This window comes from Dichotomopilus funicola (assembly GCF_033296635.1).
Source record: "Dichotomopilus funicola strain CBS 141.50 unplaced genomic scaffold C8A04scaffold_140, whole genome shotgun sequence".
Lineage (NCBI taxonomy): Eukaryota > Fungi > Ascomycota > Sordariomycetes > Sordariales > Chaetomiaceae > Dichotomopilus > Dichotomopilus funicola.
In genome coordinates this window covers 1-16,463 of record NW_026944161.1, presented here as the reverse complement: position 1 = coordinate 16,463, position 16,463 = coordinate 1, and the positions used below count along the sequence as shown (strand labels likewise).

General features: G+C 54.8%; 6 protein-coding genes across 6 annotated transcripts; 4 read left to right on the top strand and 2 right to left on the bottom strand.

The window, feature by feature from the left end:
• Positions 1-1,696: 1,696 nt before the first annotated feature.
• Positions 1,697-2,813, top strand: C8A04DRAFT_40967 (uncharacterized protein; the record flags this gene model as incomplete). The annotated part of the gene is made up of 5 exons (XM_062785128.1): positions 1,697-1,794; positions 1,853-2,026; positions 2,108-2,399; positions 2,468-2,679; positions 2,771-2,813. 5 exons carry the CDS (start codon positions 1,697-1,699, stop codon positions 2,811-2,813), a joined length of 819 nt encoding a protein of 272 aa, XP_062632501.1.
• Positions 2,814-3,848: 1,035 nt separating this feature from the next.
• On the top strand, positions 3,849-4,301 carry C8A04DRAFT_40966 (zinc-binding domain-containing protein; the record flags this gene model as incomplete). Its single annotated transcript, XM_062785127.1, has 1 exon — positions 3,849-4,301. The coding sequence occupies one exon, from the start codon at positions 3,849-3,851 to the stop codon at positions 4,299-4,301; it is 453 nt and encodes a 150-aa protein (XP_062632500.1).
• Positions 4,302-4,985: 684 nt separating this feature from the next.
• On the top strand, positions 4,986-7,742 carry C8A04DRAFT_33406 (uncharacterized protein; the record flags this gene model as incomplete). The annotated part of the gene is made up of 3 exons (XM_062782453.1): positions 4,986-6,179; positions 6,235-6,437; positions 6,509-7,742. The coding sequence occupies 3 exons, from the start codon at positions 4,986-4,988 to the stop codon at positions 7,740-7,742; spliced, it is 2,631 nt and encodes an 876-aa protein (XP_062632499.1).
• A 2,445-nt stretch (positions 7,743-10,187) lies between these two features.
• C8A04DRAFT_33405 (glycoside hydrolase) lies at positions 10,188-12,323 on the top strand (the record flags this gene model as incomplete). Its single annotated transcript, XM_062782452.1, has 5 exons — positions 10,188-10,720; positions 10,794-10,972; positions 11,032-11,756; positions 11,838-11,968; positions 12,044-12,323. The coding sequence occupies 5 exons, from the start codon at positions 10,188-10,190 to the stop codon at positions 12,321-12,323; spliced, it is 1,848 nt and encodes a 615-aa protein (XP_062632498.1).
• A 1,483-nt stretch (positions 12,324-13,806) lies between these two features.
• On the bottom strand, positions 13,807-14,394 carry C8A04DRAFT_16139 (uncharacterized protein; the record flags this gene model as incomplete). The annotated part of the gene is made up of 2 exons (XM_062778740.1): positions 13,807-14,123; positions 14,205-14,394. The coding sequence occupies 2 exons, from the start codon at positions 14,392-14,394 to the stop codon at positions 13,807-13,809; spliced, it is 507 nt and encodes a 168-aa protein (XP_062632497.1).
• Positions 14,395-15,343: 949 nt separating this feature from the next.
• On the bottom strand, positions 15,344-16,369 carry C8A04DRAFT_40963 (S-adenosyl-L-methionine-dependent methyltransferase; the record flags this gene model as incomplete). The annotated part of the gene is made up of 1 exon (XM_062785126.1): positions 15,344-16,369. One exon carries the CDS (start codon positions 16,367-16,369, stop codon positions 15,344-15,346), a length of 1,026 nt encoding a protein of 341 aa, XP_062632496.1.
• Between the last annotated feature and the right edge of the window lie 94 nt (positions 16,370-16,463).

Below are 16,463 nucleotides of genomic sequence, written 5' to 3'. Positions count from 1 at the left end.
GGCAAATCACGTTGACGCTAAGCTAAGCCGGGGAGGGTGGAGAATCGACAAGGTTACGGCAGTGTCTCAGCTCGGAGCTCTGAAAAGCCAAGACTGCTTGGCACGGCAGTCTGGGGTTCTGGACTCTTGGAGCTCGGCCGCCAGCTTTTATATTGCCAAGTTGGCAACCACCGCCAATCTGCCCCGCGTTGGAGGTTGAGCTGCCAAAAGTGCCAACCTTCAACGCCCGGAGTGCCTGCAGGTGTGGCGCTTTCCCTCGGTCGCCGCATTGATATAAGCGCGCTGGGGTTAGTCCACACGTGGACGGACACCACGTCTCGAGTGGTCTGCGTCCCTCTGCACGCCCGCTGCGGTCGAAATGGCCCGGCGTGCTTGGGATATTACGTCCGGGGAGAAGGATGAAAATCACCTCCGTCTTGATCCACGACGGCGTCTCGATGCACGTGGATGGTTCGGAAATACTGGTTGAATTTGGTGGATTTATTGTTCAAAAATGTGGGTTTCGGTGTGGGTACCAGTGTGGATCCTAGCGCGGGTATCTGACTATCAGCGAGGCTGAGGGAGGGCAGCTGTTGGGGAGCCCCAATTGCATGTCGCCAACAAGTCGACAAATAACAGCCCGATTTACCAAGCCAGGAATTGGCTAAGGGAGCATTCTCGTGTTTATTCGCCAGCGACCAACATGCCACGCTCTGTTGAAGTTGACATGGACATATATACGGACTCGAGGCCAATCCGAAGTCAATCCCTACTGTGTAGCCCTGTTTCCTGCTAGGTCCCTGTCCGGGGCGGACACCGCAGTGAAACAATAGGGCCAGCTTTGATTCGTGGATTCGGCCCAGAAAGGAAACCTTGTCGATTTCCGCTCTCTGGTTGTGGGCCTTGAAAACAGCAGAACTTGCAAGTCCTCCACGTGGGTGGTCCTGGTCTACGGCCGAGTATTTCCGAAGCCTGCGTTGAATTTGTTTAAATCTCTCAACCGGGAACTCAACCTGAGATTTTAGGACTGTGGTGTGGTGTACACGAAATCCGTGACGTTCTAATCCGTAACACCCTATGCCCGAGCTACTACCAAGTCGCCAAGCCCCCTCCCCATTTCTTCACTTTTCCTCTCCCTGAGCGCTTCTGCTGCTGCTGCTGCTGCCGCTGCTGCTTCTGCTGCTGCTGTCCTTTATTCGCACTGAATCAAAACTCATTTTAGGAACAATTTCCAGAGTTATTATGGTAGAAAATTAGAGAACGACGATTTTGGGCTCTGGCCATCGAAAATCTCCCTTGTTTTGAACATTGGAACTGTGGGTAAAGTGGAAGAGTAGAGGGGAGAGCTGGACGGGTTGCTGCGGATACTGTCCGAAAGTTTACTTCAGCAATAAATGACTGTTCCTGTACAGGCCTGGTATTCGTTTCTTTTATGAGGCGTGAACCGCAATCGTCCGATTGTCATGTCTTCTGTTATTCCTGTTTACCAGGCACGCCCCTTGCCGAACATTTGTTTCCCAGTTGACGGATTAATTACCTACTAGTAATCAGCACGTTGCTCCGATATCAACTACTTTTTGTCACGGGCTTGTTTTGATTTCCTGCGAGTCTATTTCCCATTCTTTCCGCTGCACCCTCCGCATCTGCATTAATTCACCCACCAGTCTAATTACGGGATATCTTGCGCACACTTTCGGCTTCGCTCAAGGCATTCATTATGAGCCTTTCAACCTCCCCCGAACCCAATGCTTGGGCGCGACTCGATACTAGGTTAGTCGGCATCCTGGACAAGCTCTGCCGTGCCGAATACGACTCGTTTCTCTATAGTTACCAATTTCGAAAATGAGGCGCTCAACATCCACTGCGAGTATAGCGAAGCAGATTCTATCCCAATTTGTCCACGGCCGTCCCGTGAGGCACTCGAGGCCTGTCACGTTACGGTCAATTCTCCGCGTTGTCCTTCGGCATTCGCCTGGGCCGCCGTTTTCTGCCGCGCTGCGCACTCTGCTCTCAAGGATCAGCAAGCCACGGCGCCGCTCCTTTGCGGGTACGATTCCTTTCCGCTTGGAGAAACTATCTCAATGTCGAGCTGCGCTGACACGCTGCCGCGCCCCTCTAGGCTTTTCAGACGCGACCCTCGGGAGGATTGTCTTGCAGGGCCGAGCTTCCACGAGAGCGGCCATATATCGTGGGCTGGGGAAACCATGATTGAGCACACAGCCACCAACTGGGGCTGCATGCTCGCCGATCAAACTGCTCCGGTGGACGCGCGGCCCAACCGAGGCCCAGCGGACAAGTATGTTCTCCGAAGCGAGCTACTCGCCTGCGTGTGCCCCATGCGCCTTCAGATCAACGAGACCCCGGTAGACGGCTACGAGTTCACAGGCTGGAAACTCCGTGTCGGAAACAGCATTGTCAAGGTTGGTTGGTTCCTTCAGGCGGCCTTCACCCTCACATTTGGCATGACTAACCTTGCGTCCCGGGCCAGAGCACGGTTATTTGTTTTGAAGATACTCGAGTCCGGGTAATTCAGGCCTCCTACGACCCGTCGTTAGCAACGCCTGCCCTCGTCGCCACACTGCGAGGGTCATACCCGCTCCCTGCTGTCCCGGTCGCCACTTGCTCAAAGGACACTGTGTGGCCTATTTTGTGGTGGATTCTCAACCCTGACGGGCCGTCTGATTCATTGACCGGGTTGAGGTCAGAGGAAGTGAATGAAAGACTGCCAGGGGTGCGGACGAAGGACCAGCGTGTACCGAGTCATGGGTCTGCGACGTCTTCGGAATCACAGCTGTCTACGGGGGGTTCAGTACGCACTCGCCCCTCAAGCGTAGATGCGAGGAGTTGAGAATACTCGTTAACCACGAAGACGGTCTGAGAAAAGCACAGCTTTTATCCTCAACACCACTCACAAGGATGGGAGTTGCAGTCATATATCCCTTTCAAACAGAAGGACTGGATTGACGACAGAGTGTTCGGTTATTTGCGAATACTCAGTTGGCAAGCGAGTTGCTCACATGTAACTTTACTTAACTCTCCAAGACATGCACATATTGGAACTGTGGGACCTGATGTTCGTTTGGCTTTGATCAAGCTGTTAATATAGACTAGGAAAGATCCCAATCCTCGCAAAGGAGCCTCGTAAAAGCGGTCAGATATTTGATGATCAAGCTCCGTGGTAACTGGGCGGGGAAATGCACTGAGGCCGACCATCCCGTTTGTTGTCCTTTTATCCATTGGACAAGAACACTGGACATGATGTATGCAAGTTCCCCTCCAAGACCGGCCATCGATGAGGCGAGTTGGCCATGGCCTACTCGGATTGGCAAGAAACACACATTCAGCATGCATCAGCCCTTTCCAGACCGTTTGATCGGGCAACAAACGGCCGAGCGGTGTCGGACAGATCAGAGAATGCAGTCTCACTTGCATTCCCCCTTGGTCTTTCATTCCACGGGGTGACATCCGGGGACCACCTTTCCTTTCACTCTGTTTTGGCACGCGACATTCGAACCGAACTCTTCATAACCGACCGCGAGCCCACCTTTAGCATGGCCCTTCGCATCCTTCCTTACATACCCCCGCTAGCGATCAGGACGGCGATACCTACTCTCTTCCGGTTTCAAGCGCAGCTTCGCACTCAATCAACTTCTGCCACCATGCCGCCTCCCACAATGAACGTGTCCGCTCTGACAACTCCAGTCCCTACGGCCCCAATCCCTACGGCCCCAGCCCACCCCCCCGAATCCGGAAATAAGAAAAAGAAGAAAGGCAAAAAGTCCGAATCCAAGTCCAAGTCCAAGCAGTCAACGAGCAACCAGTCAACGGCCAAACAGTCACCCGACTCACCCCCCAATCAGCCATTCGCGATGTACCCGGACCTCCATGACCGCGTCATCGAATCCCTTTCCTCCATATCGCCCCCCATTTTGCCGAAATGGGACTTCCACCCCGAAGACACTGACGCCGGGACCAAGCAAGATTACGACACCCGCATCATGGGCGATTTCACGTGCCCCAACAAAGCCTGCAAAAAGCACGGTTGGGGAAGCAAAAAGATAGCAATTGTCATTCGAGAATACCCCGGCCGCTGGTACAATGCCGTGGTGTATGGGCAGCGGTGCAAATCGTGTGATACACTGGGAATTATTAGGCTGGATGAGCAGAGCTATGTGGAGAGGGTGGTGTATCGGTTGAAAAAATGGTCGGGGATGAAAATGGGGGGGGAAGGTTTTAGGCGACAGAAGGGGCCGGACCATGAACACGAGTTTTGTGAGGGATGTAAGGCGGGGAGATGTAGCTGGGGCAATGATATGGATTAATCAATTATCTGGGATCGCGTGGTGGTAAGGGGGTGAGTAGGTGGGAAACATGATGTATTCTGAACAAGGTATTGATTCGGGTGATGAAAAAGATGAACCAGGCCAAGCTCTCAAGCAAGTATGGTATGAATCTGTAGATTGACTGGTTGTGATACCCGTGACGTGGTTAATTGTTGACTGGCTTTCTTTGTGTGAAAATGTTCATGACTCCTAGCCAGGCTCACCAACACCTTACAAGGCCTACCCCAGGGTCCCCGAACAGATTTCCTAATCCGGCAACAATACCAACAAACCTCAAAGCCATTGACGATTTCGTCAACAGCACTTTTATCTGAATATGGCAGACAAATTTACAACAAAGTCCCCACTTCATAAACAGCTTTCATTGAACTGAGAAAACACAATGAACAATGAGCAAGCACACAAAGACGGTTGACAAACTCAGCCCAGTCATAACCTAGACAACGACTTTTTTAACAAGACCACATCGCTAACCCGCGCAGCCAGTCCCCCATTTCTCTTTTCTCCTTAGATGTTTCTGCTCTTAGAAATTTCCCCTCTTAGATAAACAACAAAAAACTCCCAAATACAACATCCCCCAACCATCTCAACACCCACTCCAAGAACTCCAAAACCCGAGAGAGATACACAACTTAACCAGTCAAACCACCCCAGAAAAAAGCAATGCCGCCGCGAGGAGGAGGCCGCGCCCGCGGCGGTGGCCGAGGGAGTCAAGCCCCAACTACCCCCGGCCCTGCCGGAGCCTCATCGCGACCACCATCACAAGCCCCCTCGCGCGCACCACCATCGCGAGCAGCAACCGCCGGTCCAGCCTCCCCAGGAACCCAAGCCCAGAACCGAGGAGAACGGGCTCGCCGTCGCGCTCTGCTGGCCGAGGCGGCGGCGGAACGTAACCGTATTGCTGCGGAGGCCCGGAGGCGCCATCGGTCGTGGAGTGTATATCAGGATCCGCCGACGCCGGGGGCAGCGGCAGATCCGGGGACAGGGTCGGGTGAGGCGCAGGCTGCGGAGGGGCAGGCTGCGGAGGGGGCTTTACCTTCGGTACCTGAGGATGCGGGATCTGAGGTCAAGTATGAGGGGGGTTCTGGATCGAAGCCTACGAATACAAAGAAGCGGAAGAGGGACGAAGGTGAAGGTGAAGGTGGGAGTGGGAGTGAGAATGGGACAAATCTAGGCAAGAAGAAAAAGCCGAGTGGTGAGGGGGAGCAGAATGCGGACGCTGCAGGTAATGGGAGTGGAAGTGGGAATGGTCGGGGTAGTGGGAGCGGTCGTGGGAATCATACCGATGGGACTCCCAGAGGTGGTGCGTCGGCCGCGGGACGTCCACAGACACCTCTCCGGAGAGGCGGATTCAGTGGTCGAGGGGGGGTCGTCGTTACGCCTGCCCGCGGCGGGGGAACTGTGGCCGTGGGGGGTAATAGGGGTTCTCCCACTCCTGTTGGTGTTGCTGTTGCTCCTGGTGGTAATGATCCAGACAGTAATGGGAGTAACGATGGGAAGAATGGGAATAACAGTAGGGGCAATAACGGGAATGGAGACGGCGGTAATAACAACAACAACGTCAACAACAACGCCAACACCGGCGGTAGTGACAACAATAGCATTAGGAGGAGCAACAGCGACCAGGAAAACAGCCCCATCCCCAGCAACAAAAGCGCCGACAACCCAATCCCCACCATTGAAAAAGATTCTCCCTCTAACAGCTCACCTCGCCTTCCTCGCCTTCCCACCAGCTCACCCCCCACCAACCCCAACAACGACGCCAACATCCCCCCACTCGGCAGCGACATCCCCAACCGACCCGCCGAGCCCAGATCCCTCGTCGATACCCTCCTAGCTTCTCTCGCGGGACCCCAAGTACCTAGACCTCGACCCGGCCTAACCGCTCAATCCGCCCATCAACCCCGTCCAGGCCCTCGCTCCATACCCCGACCACCACCCCGATCCGCCCCAGGCAGATCCAACATCCCCAACAGACCCCTCCCCCCCTCCGCACGCTGTTCCACCCCCCGACCCCGACCCAGACCCAGCAACAGCCACCGCACCCAAGCCGGCACCCCCTACCCACGTTCGCGTCCCCTTCCGCGTCCGATCCCGCGTACCGACGGGCCGCGCGTCACCAGACCGGACCGTGGTGCCGGCAGGCCGAGTTTTGGTGCCGATATTAATAATAGACGTAGACATAGACCCGGTTATGGGATGGGGAGTCCGAATTTTGACTCTTCTTCTTCTTCTTCTTCGCCTGGCTCTTCTCCGCCTGGCCGCCCTGGGTCTGAGTCTTCAACACCGATTCGGATCCCGTTTTTGAGTCTTAGTCCGGGGGAGTATGATGACCCGAATCGGGTCGGCCCTGACCCTGATCCTGATGATGGTGGGAGTGGGGGGAGTAGTAATGGGGATAGTGGGAGTGAGGGGAGTGATAAGGAGAACAGGCCAGCAAATGGGGACGGCGTGAATGCGTTTGCTGCTGAGCTACAAGGGTATATCGATGGGGAGCTTGAACGGATTGAGATGACTGTTTTCTTACGGATCTGGCTATTTGCGAACCGGTTGCGGGCACAGTCGAGGTTGAGGGTGGTTGAGGAGACGGGGGCTTGGTTGGAGGGGTATGGGCGGGAGGTTGGTGCTACACAGGGCAGGGAAAGGGATAGTGCCAGGTCTAGGTCTAGATCTCGGAATGGGAGTCCAGAGGAGGATGGGGAAGAGAGGGACGAGAACGGGATGAGGGGCCGTGAGAATACATGGAGCCCACAGCCGGGAGGCGGGTTTCCAGGGGGCTGGGGGGAGTTGTATCTCGTTGAACGCAATGCTCGCAAGGCAGAGGAGGCTCGCCGTCGTCAAGAGGAGGCCGCTGAGTACGATTGGATCCACAGAGATGAAAACAGCGATGAAAACAACGACGAGAACAGGCGAGAAAGCACCGAGGAAGCATTCGGGTTCGGGCTAGGGTTAGGGTTGCGCGCCCACGGACCCTTGGCAGACGAGTTACACGCCCGGTTTGACCAGGCGCAGCGGGACCTACAGCAGGGTTATCGCGCGCAGAGAGTGCTATGGCGGCGGCTACTAGAGGTTACGCAGGGCGACTATGAGATCGACCCGGCGCGGCACATGAATGCGCGGATGAGGCAGTGGTATGATCGGGCGCAGGCGGACGGGGAAGAAGATGCAGAGTTGGATGAGCCGAGTGAGGAGGATGTGGATATGGATGATGATGATGATGATGACGATGCGGGGGAATACGACGAACTCAGCGAGCATGTCGAGCCGGGCCTTCCGGGGGAAGACTACCTGCAAACCGACGAGGAGGAGGACGACGACGACGACGAAATAGAAGAGTCCGACAGTGCCGACCTTCCTGAATCGCCGATTCAGGATCTCCTCAAGCGTCGCGCAGCCGCAACCCGGCGCGTGGGTCGGTAGTCGAGCTGTAGGACCCGGTAACCAGAATGCCGAGAAGGCCGTGGCCGCCCGTGGTTGGATCGGAGCAAAAGCTGGGCACCACCGGTCCACCGACCACCGCCGATCGCTGGATCGTCGCGCGGGGAGGATGCGTGGTCACATTACCTTCGCCAGGCCTTGCGAGGCCGTCTTGGCCGTCTTGGCCGTCCCGGGGCTCACCTGGAGCCGTCTGGGGCCGCCTGGGGGATCCGCCCGGGCTCCCTTGACGTTACGGCGGACGCAACGGTAGCGGTCAAGCGAGCGGTCTGGCCGGGGTGCTCGACGACAGGTCATTGGAGCTGGCATGGCTGGGCGTGTGGGAGTTGCTGAGGCAGTGTTTGTTGGTTGCTTGTATGACGTTCTTGACAAACTGAATTCCCGGATTTCATGAGATTAAAGAAGATCAGAGCGCGGAACGGAATCCCTACAGATCCTTGAAGAAACCATCCCGTTCAATCTGACTAAGCTGAGCTCGGATGTCGAGCCGTGAAGCGGGGGTCCAGATGTTTGTCCCGTGAGGAAGGACCTAAACAGCTGAAATTTTTGTCTTTAACGATAGAAAAAGGAAAGAGCTACCAGTTTGCTTTCTTCTTTTGCGTCCCGAGTTCTTGCGAGTCGCAGCTTCCCCGACTTTTCCCCTCATCTTGTTCTTCCCCGGACCCCTCTTCCCCGCCTCCCCGCTCTGTCAAGACAAGCCCAAGATCCCTAGTCTGGCCGCTGGTTGGCTCACAGGTGATCTTTTGATCTCTGGCGTTTTTGTGGTCACCACGCCAAGAAATCTGGGGAAGCATCTGACTGAGACCCCGTGGGAGCCTGTGGGGGAGGGTGAAGGTGCTGAAAGTGTTGTGTGAATAATATTCAATAGATTCTCCTATATTTGATGAAAATTGAACTCTGCGCGGCTCAGTGATTCAGGGGTCTCAAAACCCACTTTTTAGAGGCAAGTCTACTCAAAAACTCCACTCTCCATAGCACTGCAATTCATTTTCTCTTTTTTGCAAACAAAATTCAAAGATTTGCCGCCCGGGCCGTAAGTTACTCTTCCGAGCAAGCGGTGAGATTGCTAAGACCCCTCTCGCCGGGTCGGAATCACGGAATGCCTCGGTACATTACCACAGCATGCTTTTTTAGTACCTACCGTGGTATTTCAGCGTTCCGCACCCGCTCTTGTGTATCACACGTTGCGTTGATCCCTTTGGGGGCCCAACTGCAGCGCCGATCACCGCACAAGACATTGCAAGTTATTATTGGACTCACAGAGAGCGTCGAGGTACCACACTCGGGAAGGTCGTACAGAGCGAGACACCAGCCTGCAGTGCAGCACTGCAGCACATGTGCCCGTCCCACGCGACCGCCCATTTCATTTTTTTTTTCTTTTCGTCTGCAGTCTCATGGTTTTTTTCCCCGCGTCAGCCACCCCGAGGCTCCCCTTTTTTTCCAACGTTCCAGGACGAACACCTGTATCTTACCGGACAGATCCTGGGAGATCTGCTGGGGTAGTACGGTACGGCAGCTCCAAGTCATAGACTGACAAGCTGATGCGGGCTCCCAGTGGCCGTCGTCACCCGTCCACCTTTCTCAACTGGGAAGGTCGCGAGCCGTCGTGCACATCCGGACACGGCACAGCCGGAGCCGCAGATAAAAGAAAAAAGACGACCGATGATGCCTCGCAGGACCCCGTCATCGGATTCGAAGCCGACGCCGTTGGCCGCACTGCCACTTCTGGCCCTGGATCACCGGGGCTGACGGCCCAACACCACGACAAGGCCAAGGAGTAAAAAAAAAAAAAAACAATCAAACAGACAACGGAAATGAAAAATACCACCCCGTGACCCTGCGGCAGCACACACCGTCTCCACGATCCTTTCGGTCCGGGGGTTCTTGGCATCGACAGCATTGTTGCCCAAGCCATACAAAGGCACACGATCGTTGATTCACCTGCGCGGTCTAGGTCAGGCTGGGGTGCAGGTCCAAGGATGGGATTGGGCCAAGCGGCAAGTGGATAGCCGGGGATGTTGGATGATGCTATTCTCCCTGACAAGCACTCGCCGACTCACTCAACTCACTCACTCACCCACTTTACTATCCCTACCTGCCTCATTCATTTATAATTGACTTCAGACGAATAAACCCCAGCGACGGTGGATACCTCAACTATAAAACCCAGCCATCCCAACCTCCCCATTTTGTAAAACGGCCATGACCTAACGCCTTGACCATTTCCCCCTTCCTCCTTACTCGCCGAGTTGATTTGTTTGATTCTTCGGCTCGCTTCCCTCCTCTCGGCCGAGTCTGTGGCAGACGAACAAGTTTGCTCACAGTTTTTGACCGTTACCCTGCCTACCTCGTTGATTTTCTTCTTATCTTACCCCCGCATTATTCGCACCAAAACATTAACCCACAAAACCACCACAACCCTCTCTCACCATGCGCCTCCTCCCCACCCTCATCAGCCTGCTCCTAGCATGGCCCAACACCGCCTCCGTATCCGCAACCTCCCCCTACCAGCTCCAAACCCCACCCCTCGACACCCCCTGGACCAGCAAAGCGCCCTCCAACCCCTGGCCGCAATACCCTCGCCCCCAACTCCGCCGCGATGCCTGGAAGTCCCTCAACGGCATCTGGAGCTACCAGCCCTCCTCCACTGCTTCCACCCCCGACACTAGCCAGTTACCCTCTCTCCCGCTGTCCAAAGAAATCCTCGTGCCGTCGTGCATCGAGAGCGGGATTTCGGGGGTCATGGATATGAGTTTTAGCGTTACGCATATGTGGTTTGGGACGACTTTTGGGGTGCCGCGGCACTGGGCGGATCGCGGGAGGAGGGTGGTGTTGAATTTTGAGGCGGTGGATTATCAGACGACGGTTTTTGTGAATGGGGTTAAGGTGGGTGAGCATACGGGGGGGTATACGAGGTTTGGGGTGGATGTGACGGACCAGTTGAAGGAGGGGGAGAATGTTTTGTAAGCCCTTCGCGAACCTTTTATTTTTGTTTAATTATCTGTGGATTTGGGGTAGTGCTAACACGTCAAACAGGCACGTCTTTGTGTTTGACCCGACGGACGACGAGAGCATCCCGCAGGGCAAGCAGACCAAGCGGCCGTCGCACATCTTTTACACCCCCTGCTCGGGCATCTGGCAGAGCGTGTGGCTTGAGAGCGTGCCCAAGAACTATATTTCTTCGCTCGACCTCACGGCGGACATGCACGGCGAGGGTAAGTCTCCGTTTCCCCCGACAACTAGAAACACGAGATAAAAACTGACACACAAACAGTCACCGTCACAGTCCACAGCGCAACCCAAAAATCCACCCCCATCGAAATCTCCCTCGCCAGCCCCCACGGCGAAGTCGTCGCCACCCAACAACATGTCTCCGACAAAACCTTCACCTTCCAAGTCTCCTCCCCCCAACTCTGGTCCCCCGATTCCCCCACCCTCTACAACGTCACCGTCCAGCTCGGCGACGACGAAGTCCACAGCTACACCGGCTTCCGCACCATCGCCACCGGTCGCGTCAACGGTATCCAACGGCCCTTGCTCAACGGCGAATTCGTCTTTCTGTTCGGCCCGCTTGACCAGGGGTACTGGCCTGATGGGATTTACACCCCTCCTACCCCGGACGCGATGGTGTATGATCTGAAAGTGATCAAGGGCCTTGGTTTTAACATGGTGCGCAAGCACATCAAGGTGGAGCCAGATCTCTTCTACGAGGCGTGTGACAGGCTCGGGTTGATGGTGATCCAGGATATGCCGTCGATGCGGGTGTTTGACAATTCGCGGGCGAGTGCGGAACAGGAGGCGGAGTTTGAGAGGCAGTTGGCGGTGGTGGTGGACGAGCATAAGAGCTACACGTCGATTGTGGCGTGGGTCATTTATAATGAGGGCTGGGGCCAGTTTACGGATGGGTATGTGTTGACGGATCGGGTTAGGGAGTGGGATCCGACGAGGTTGGTGGATAGTACTACGGGGTGGAATGATTTTGGCGCGGGGGATTTTTCTGTGAGTTCTCTCTCTTCCCCCCTCTCTCTCGATATACAAAGCGGAAACAAAGAAAAAAGAAAAAGAAGGCTAACATCCCAGGACAACCACCACTACGCCGAACCCCAATGCGGCACCCCCTGGTCTTCACTCCCCTCTTCCCCCCACGACTCCCGCCGCATCGGCTTCCAAGGCGAATACGGCGGCATCGGTCTCCGTCCCGCCGACGAAAAGTACCTCCCCCTCTTCCCTCTTTCCTCTTCCCCGTTCAACCCCAAACCCAAAAACAACACTAATTAGAAATCTAGCCTCTGGCCCCTCCAAGGCGCAATCGACACAATCAACCAGACCTACGAGCTCCACGCCACCGCCGAATCCTACCACTACCGCGCGCACACGCTGATGACCCTGCTGCGCGAGCAGGTCGAGAAATATGAGTGCAGCGGGGCGGTGTATACCCAGACGACGGATGTGGAGGGTGAGGTGAACGGGTTGATGACGATGGATCGGAGGGTTGTGAGGGTGGATGTGGATGCTTGGAAGAGGGATATTAGGGGGGTTTATGAGGCTGCGAGGGGGAGGGTTTAGGTTAAGGAACTAACTGACGAAGGGTGGAGGTGGGTGGTTGGTTGGGTTGGGTTGAATGGTGAGGGACGGATGGAATTGGCGTTGGTTGGGGTGGAATTCTGGTTTCTGGTTGTTTTAAGGGTAAATCCGCAGCTGCGTTCGTTTAGCAGCGTTTCGTTTCGGCATATGGGCAACATTAGGGTTTTTAGGCGTTGCTGTACTCATACCGGTCGTTACAATATCATACAAGCATTCCGTAATCGACAGCATCTCACCTAACTAGGTCTTTCCACTAATTAATTAATACTCTCCTCTTAGCTCACCACTTAATTACACAGTATAAATGGAATCTCAGACCCGCCATCAAATCCGCTTCAATCCCCACTGGTAACCTAATTACCCTACTGCCCCGCTACCAAAAGCGAGAAAAGCCAAGCCCCCAAGAAACAAAAAAAAAAAACCAAGAAAATATCCAACATTCACCCCTCGTACACCCCCGACCCACCTCGTAAAACACCAAACCAACCTAATTCGTGACACCGACGTACTTTTGTCCCTTCCCGTCCCCCCATGCCACGCCAAACTGTCGTACGTGCCCTACCCCATCCCGGTAATCGTACGAGGTGAGTCCCGTGTTGTGTCCCGTTCCTTCAATAACACAACTGGATTCTTTTCTTCCAGACCGCTTGCTCATGGCAACGGTTGCAACGGCACATGATACCACGGCCACTGCATGCGGGAGGGTACCTTGCTTGTGTATTGCGAGGGTATGAACTGTGAGACTTGAAATTGCGCGACTGCGGATGGAATGGAGCGGGGATATTCAGGGGAACGTGGGAGCGTTGTGGGAGTGTGGGAGTTGATACGGGCTGTGGTGAGACACACTAGAGTAGAGAGGGAGACCAACGGGGAGGCTGGGGTGGGACGCTAGGGATGGGAAAGGATCATGCATGGTTTGGGCGGTGGTGAGGAGAGTTAGGGAGGTTATTGATGGGGCTTTTTGGGGGAGCGGGAGGAGGATGGTGAGGAAGTTGGGGTGTTTGTGGAGGATGAGGATGGGCACATGGGATCAATATATTGCGGATGGTCTCAGTTAGGTATCATGATTCGCAAGTGTTGCTACGGAGCTGGGGTATTTGGATCTACCAACCAAGGTGAGGCCAATCGGCCTGGGGATTATAAAACAACAAATCGGTCCAGGTCGCTCTCAATACAGTTAACTTGATATCGATAGAACGTTGCCGCATAAGCTGCGATTTCTCTTTCAAAGACAGCACTCAGTTGTGCGACGGACCTTTCTAGAGGGTTGTATCTCCGGCACATTGAAAGACAAAGAAACTGGAAATGAGGGGAAAACGAGGGAGGGGCCCCTGAAACCTATCTTCCCCGTGGATTCGGAGCCTATCTTGTCCATTGTTTGGCATCTTCCCAAACCTAGAATTATGAGTAGGTACTTACATCACTGCTCTTTTAACCCGCTCCCCCCGTCGAAAGTAATTACATCCTACTTCCCACACTTCACCCCCAAATCCTCATCCCTTGAACTCCCACTTCCACCCGCCAAACCCCTCAAATACCCCTCCACAACCCCCCTCACCTCACCCTCCTCAAAATCACCCAAATAATCCTCCACCGTATCCCCAAACCGGTTCGTCGCCGTCGGGTCGGCCCCGTTCTCCACCAGCACCTTCAGCACACTCATATACCCGAGCCGCATCGCCGTGTGTACTGGCCGGTCGCCTGTGAAGCGGTTGGGTAGGTTGAAGAAGAGGGTTTTGTTGGATCGGGTGTGGAGGAGGTCGGCTAGGGTTTGGATGGAGGCTGGGAGAGAAGATTGTTTAATGTCAATTATTGATCATGGTGGAATGAATGGGGAGCTAGGAATTGAGGAGAAACAGATACCAATTTGCCCGGCTTTGCTTGCCGTGTGGGCGAGTGTCTGGTTGAAGTCGTCGCGGAGGTTTAAGAGGATGTCCGCCGGGGATTTGCCCTCTCGTTGCGCGAGTTTGGTGACGAGGGATCGCAGTTGAGCAGTGTGGCCGTTGCTGGTTGACAGAGCGAGGTCGTGGGCTTCAAGGGGGGTGATGTACATTTTGAGATGGAGTTTTTACAAAATGTGGACATTCGTAAATTTCTATGGTTAGAGGATTGTTTGTGCTGTTTTCTGGAGGTTATATTAGCCACCGAGAGGCTATATACGGACGTCCGAAGTTCGGACAGGATTGGCGAGGGCCGACACAACAGATCACAGACATGTGTCGTGATTCGGCATTTATGTCTTGGCGGAAAAGACAACAAAAACAAATTCTTTATATCCGATGCGGCCGGACCAAGCCGAGTGTCGATGTCATTGTGATGACTTTAGCAAGGTGTGGATTATCAAATTGCCCGAGCCGTTTCTCCATGACCGTGCCCAAAATTTGAACATTTATTTTCCTGTCTTCTTAAGCAACGAGGATTCAATGGAGAAATTATGGGGATTTCTCTCTTTACAAGATAATAATTAATTCCACAGAAACCAAATCCGGAAAATTCCCGTAGCTCCATAGTAGTGGGCTATAGCTATGTCCACCAAACAGTGGTGATCAGGGCCACTCCACGAGTCAGTCACGACGATCCGTGGCCAGGGCGGGCGTTAAAAGGCTCTCAGACAATCTATTTGCGAAAAGCTTTTCTTTCTTGCTCCTCTTTAAAGGCGGCCTGGCAAGAAGCTCTCACAAGAACCTCTTCAAAGTGAAGACCAGCAAGAAATGTACGGAACATTGGTCCTACTAGATGCGCTTAGGGCCGGCCATATTTGTAAAACTGCTCGGGTAATGGGACGCCGACGCTTCCCACGCCGGGGTCCTTCGAACCGAGCAGAGACGGATGCATGTTCTCCAAGCCGGATGTGGTCACTCCATACCATTTCCACGACTGAACATCAAGGACAGACATTCATATTCCCTACACGACACTAAACTAACACGGAATCGAGCCACCCACTACCACATCTAACGTCCCAAGCCACGTTATATCTCCCACGCAGATTCCCGAGAACCCTAAGCCTTCTTCAACACCAACAACACACCCCCCACACCCCCCTTCAACCTCGACCCAGCGGCCTTCAACTCCTCGAATGGCTTCTCCATCGCCGCCCTCATCACCTGCAACGGATCCCTCTCCGTCCCCGCATCCCCCCCATTCGCCTCCTTCCACCGAATATACGGACTCGTCGTCGCCAAAATCCCCACCAACACATCCAACCTCGCCGGCCGATCCGTCGGCGTAAAATAAAACTGGTCAATCGGTTCCAGCCCCTCCCCAACCCCCCACTCCTTCCTCAACAACTCCCCCTCCTCAAACGCCTTGGCATTCTCTCCCGCCTCACCCTCCAACATCCAAGGCAGCACCAAATCCCTATACCCCCACCTCGCCGTGCGATTCCCCGGCATCATATACTCATCCAACGCCACCTCAAACCGGTCCAGCGCCTCCTGGATCGCAGTCCCCTGCGGCTCCGACTGGTCCACCACCACACCACTACCACACCACAACGCCACACTCCCCCGGGGCTTGAGCAACCTTGCCGCGGTCGGCCAGAAAGTGGTCATATCAAACCAGTGCGCGGCCGTCGCGGCAGTGATTAAATCCACACTCCCCTCTGCAAGCCCAATCTCCTCTTTCGCAGCGGCCTCCTCCAGCGTCGCCACCTCAAACCTCACCTTGGCAATCTCCTTCTTCTCCCCCCCATCAGCAGCGGCCGCCTCCTCCGCCTCAACTAAATCAGCCTCCAAAATCTTCCTCGCCGTCTCCACCATTCCCTCCGACGGGTCCAGCCCAACCGCACCGCCAGCCTTGAAATGCGGCGCGAGCGTCCGGACTGCCATTCCGGGACCGCAACCGACGTCGACGAGGAGGTTGAACTGCCCGCCGGTGGCGCTGTGGTAGTCGAGGACGTGGCCGTACAGGCGCGGGTGGTAGTTGAGGCGGTGTTGGGCGTAGGAGGCGCCTTGGGTTGTGGTGAAGGCGCGGAAGGTGGTGTCTTTGGGGGTGGGGGTCGCGGCGGGGGGGGTTGGGTCGGCCATTTTGTGGTTTTGGGTGTTTTAGGGAATTTGGTGTTTTCTTTTTCTTTTTCTTTTCTTTTTTTTTTTTTTTTTTTTTTTTTTTTTTTTTTTTTTT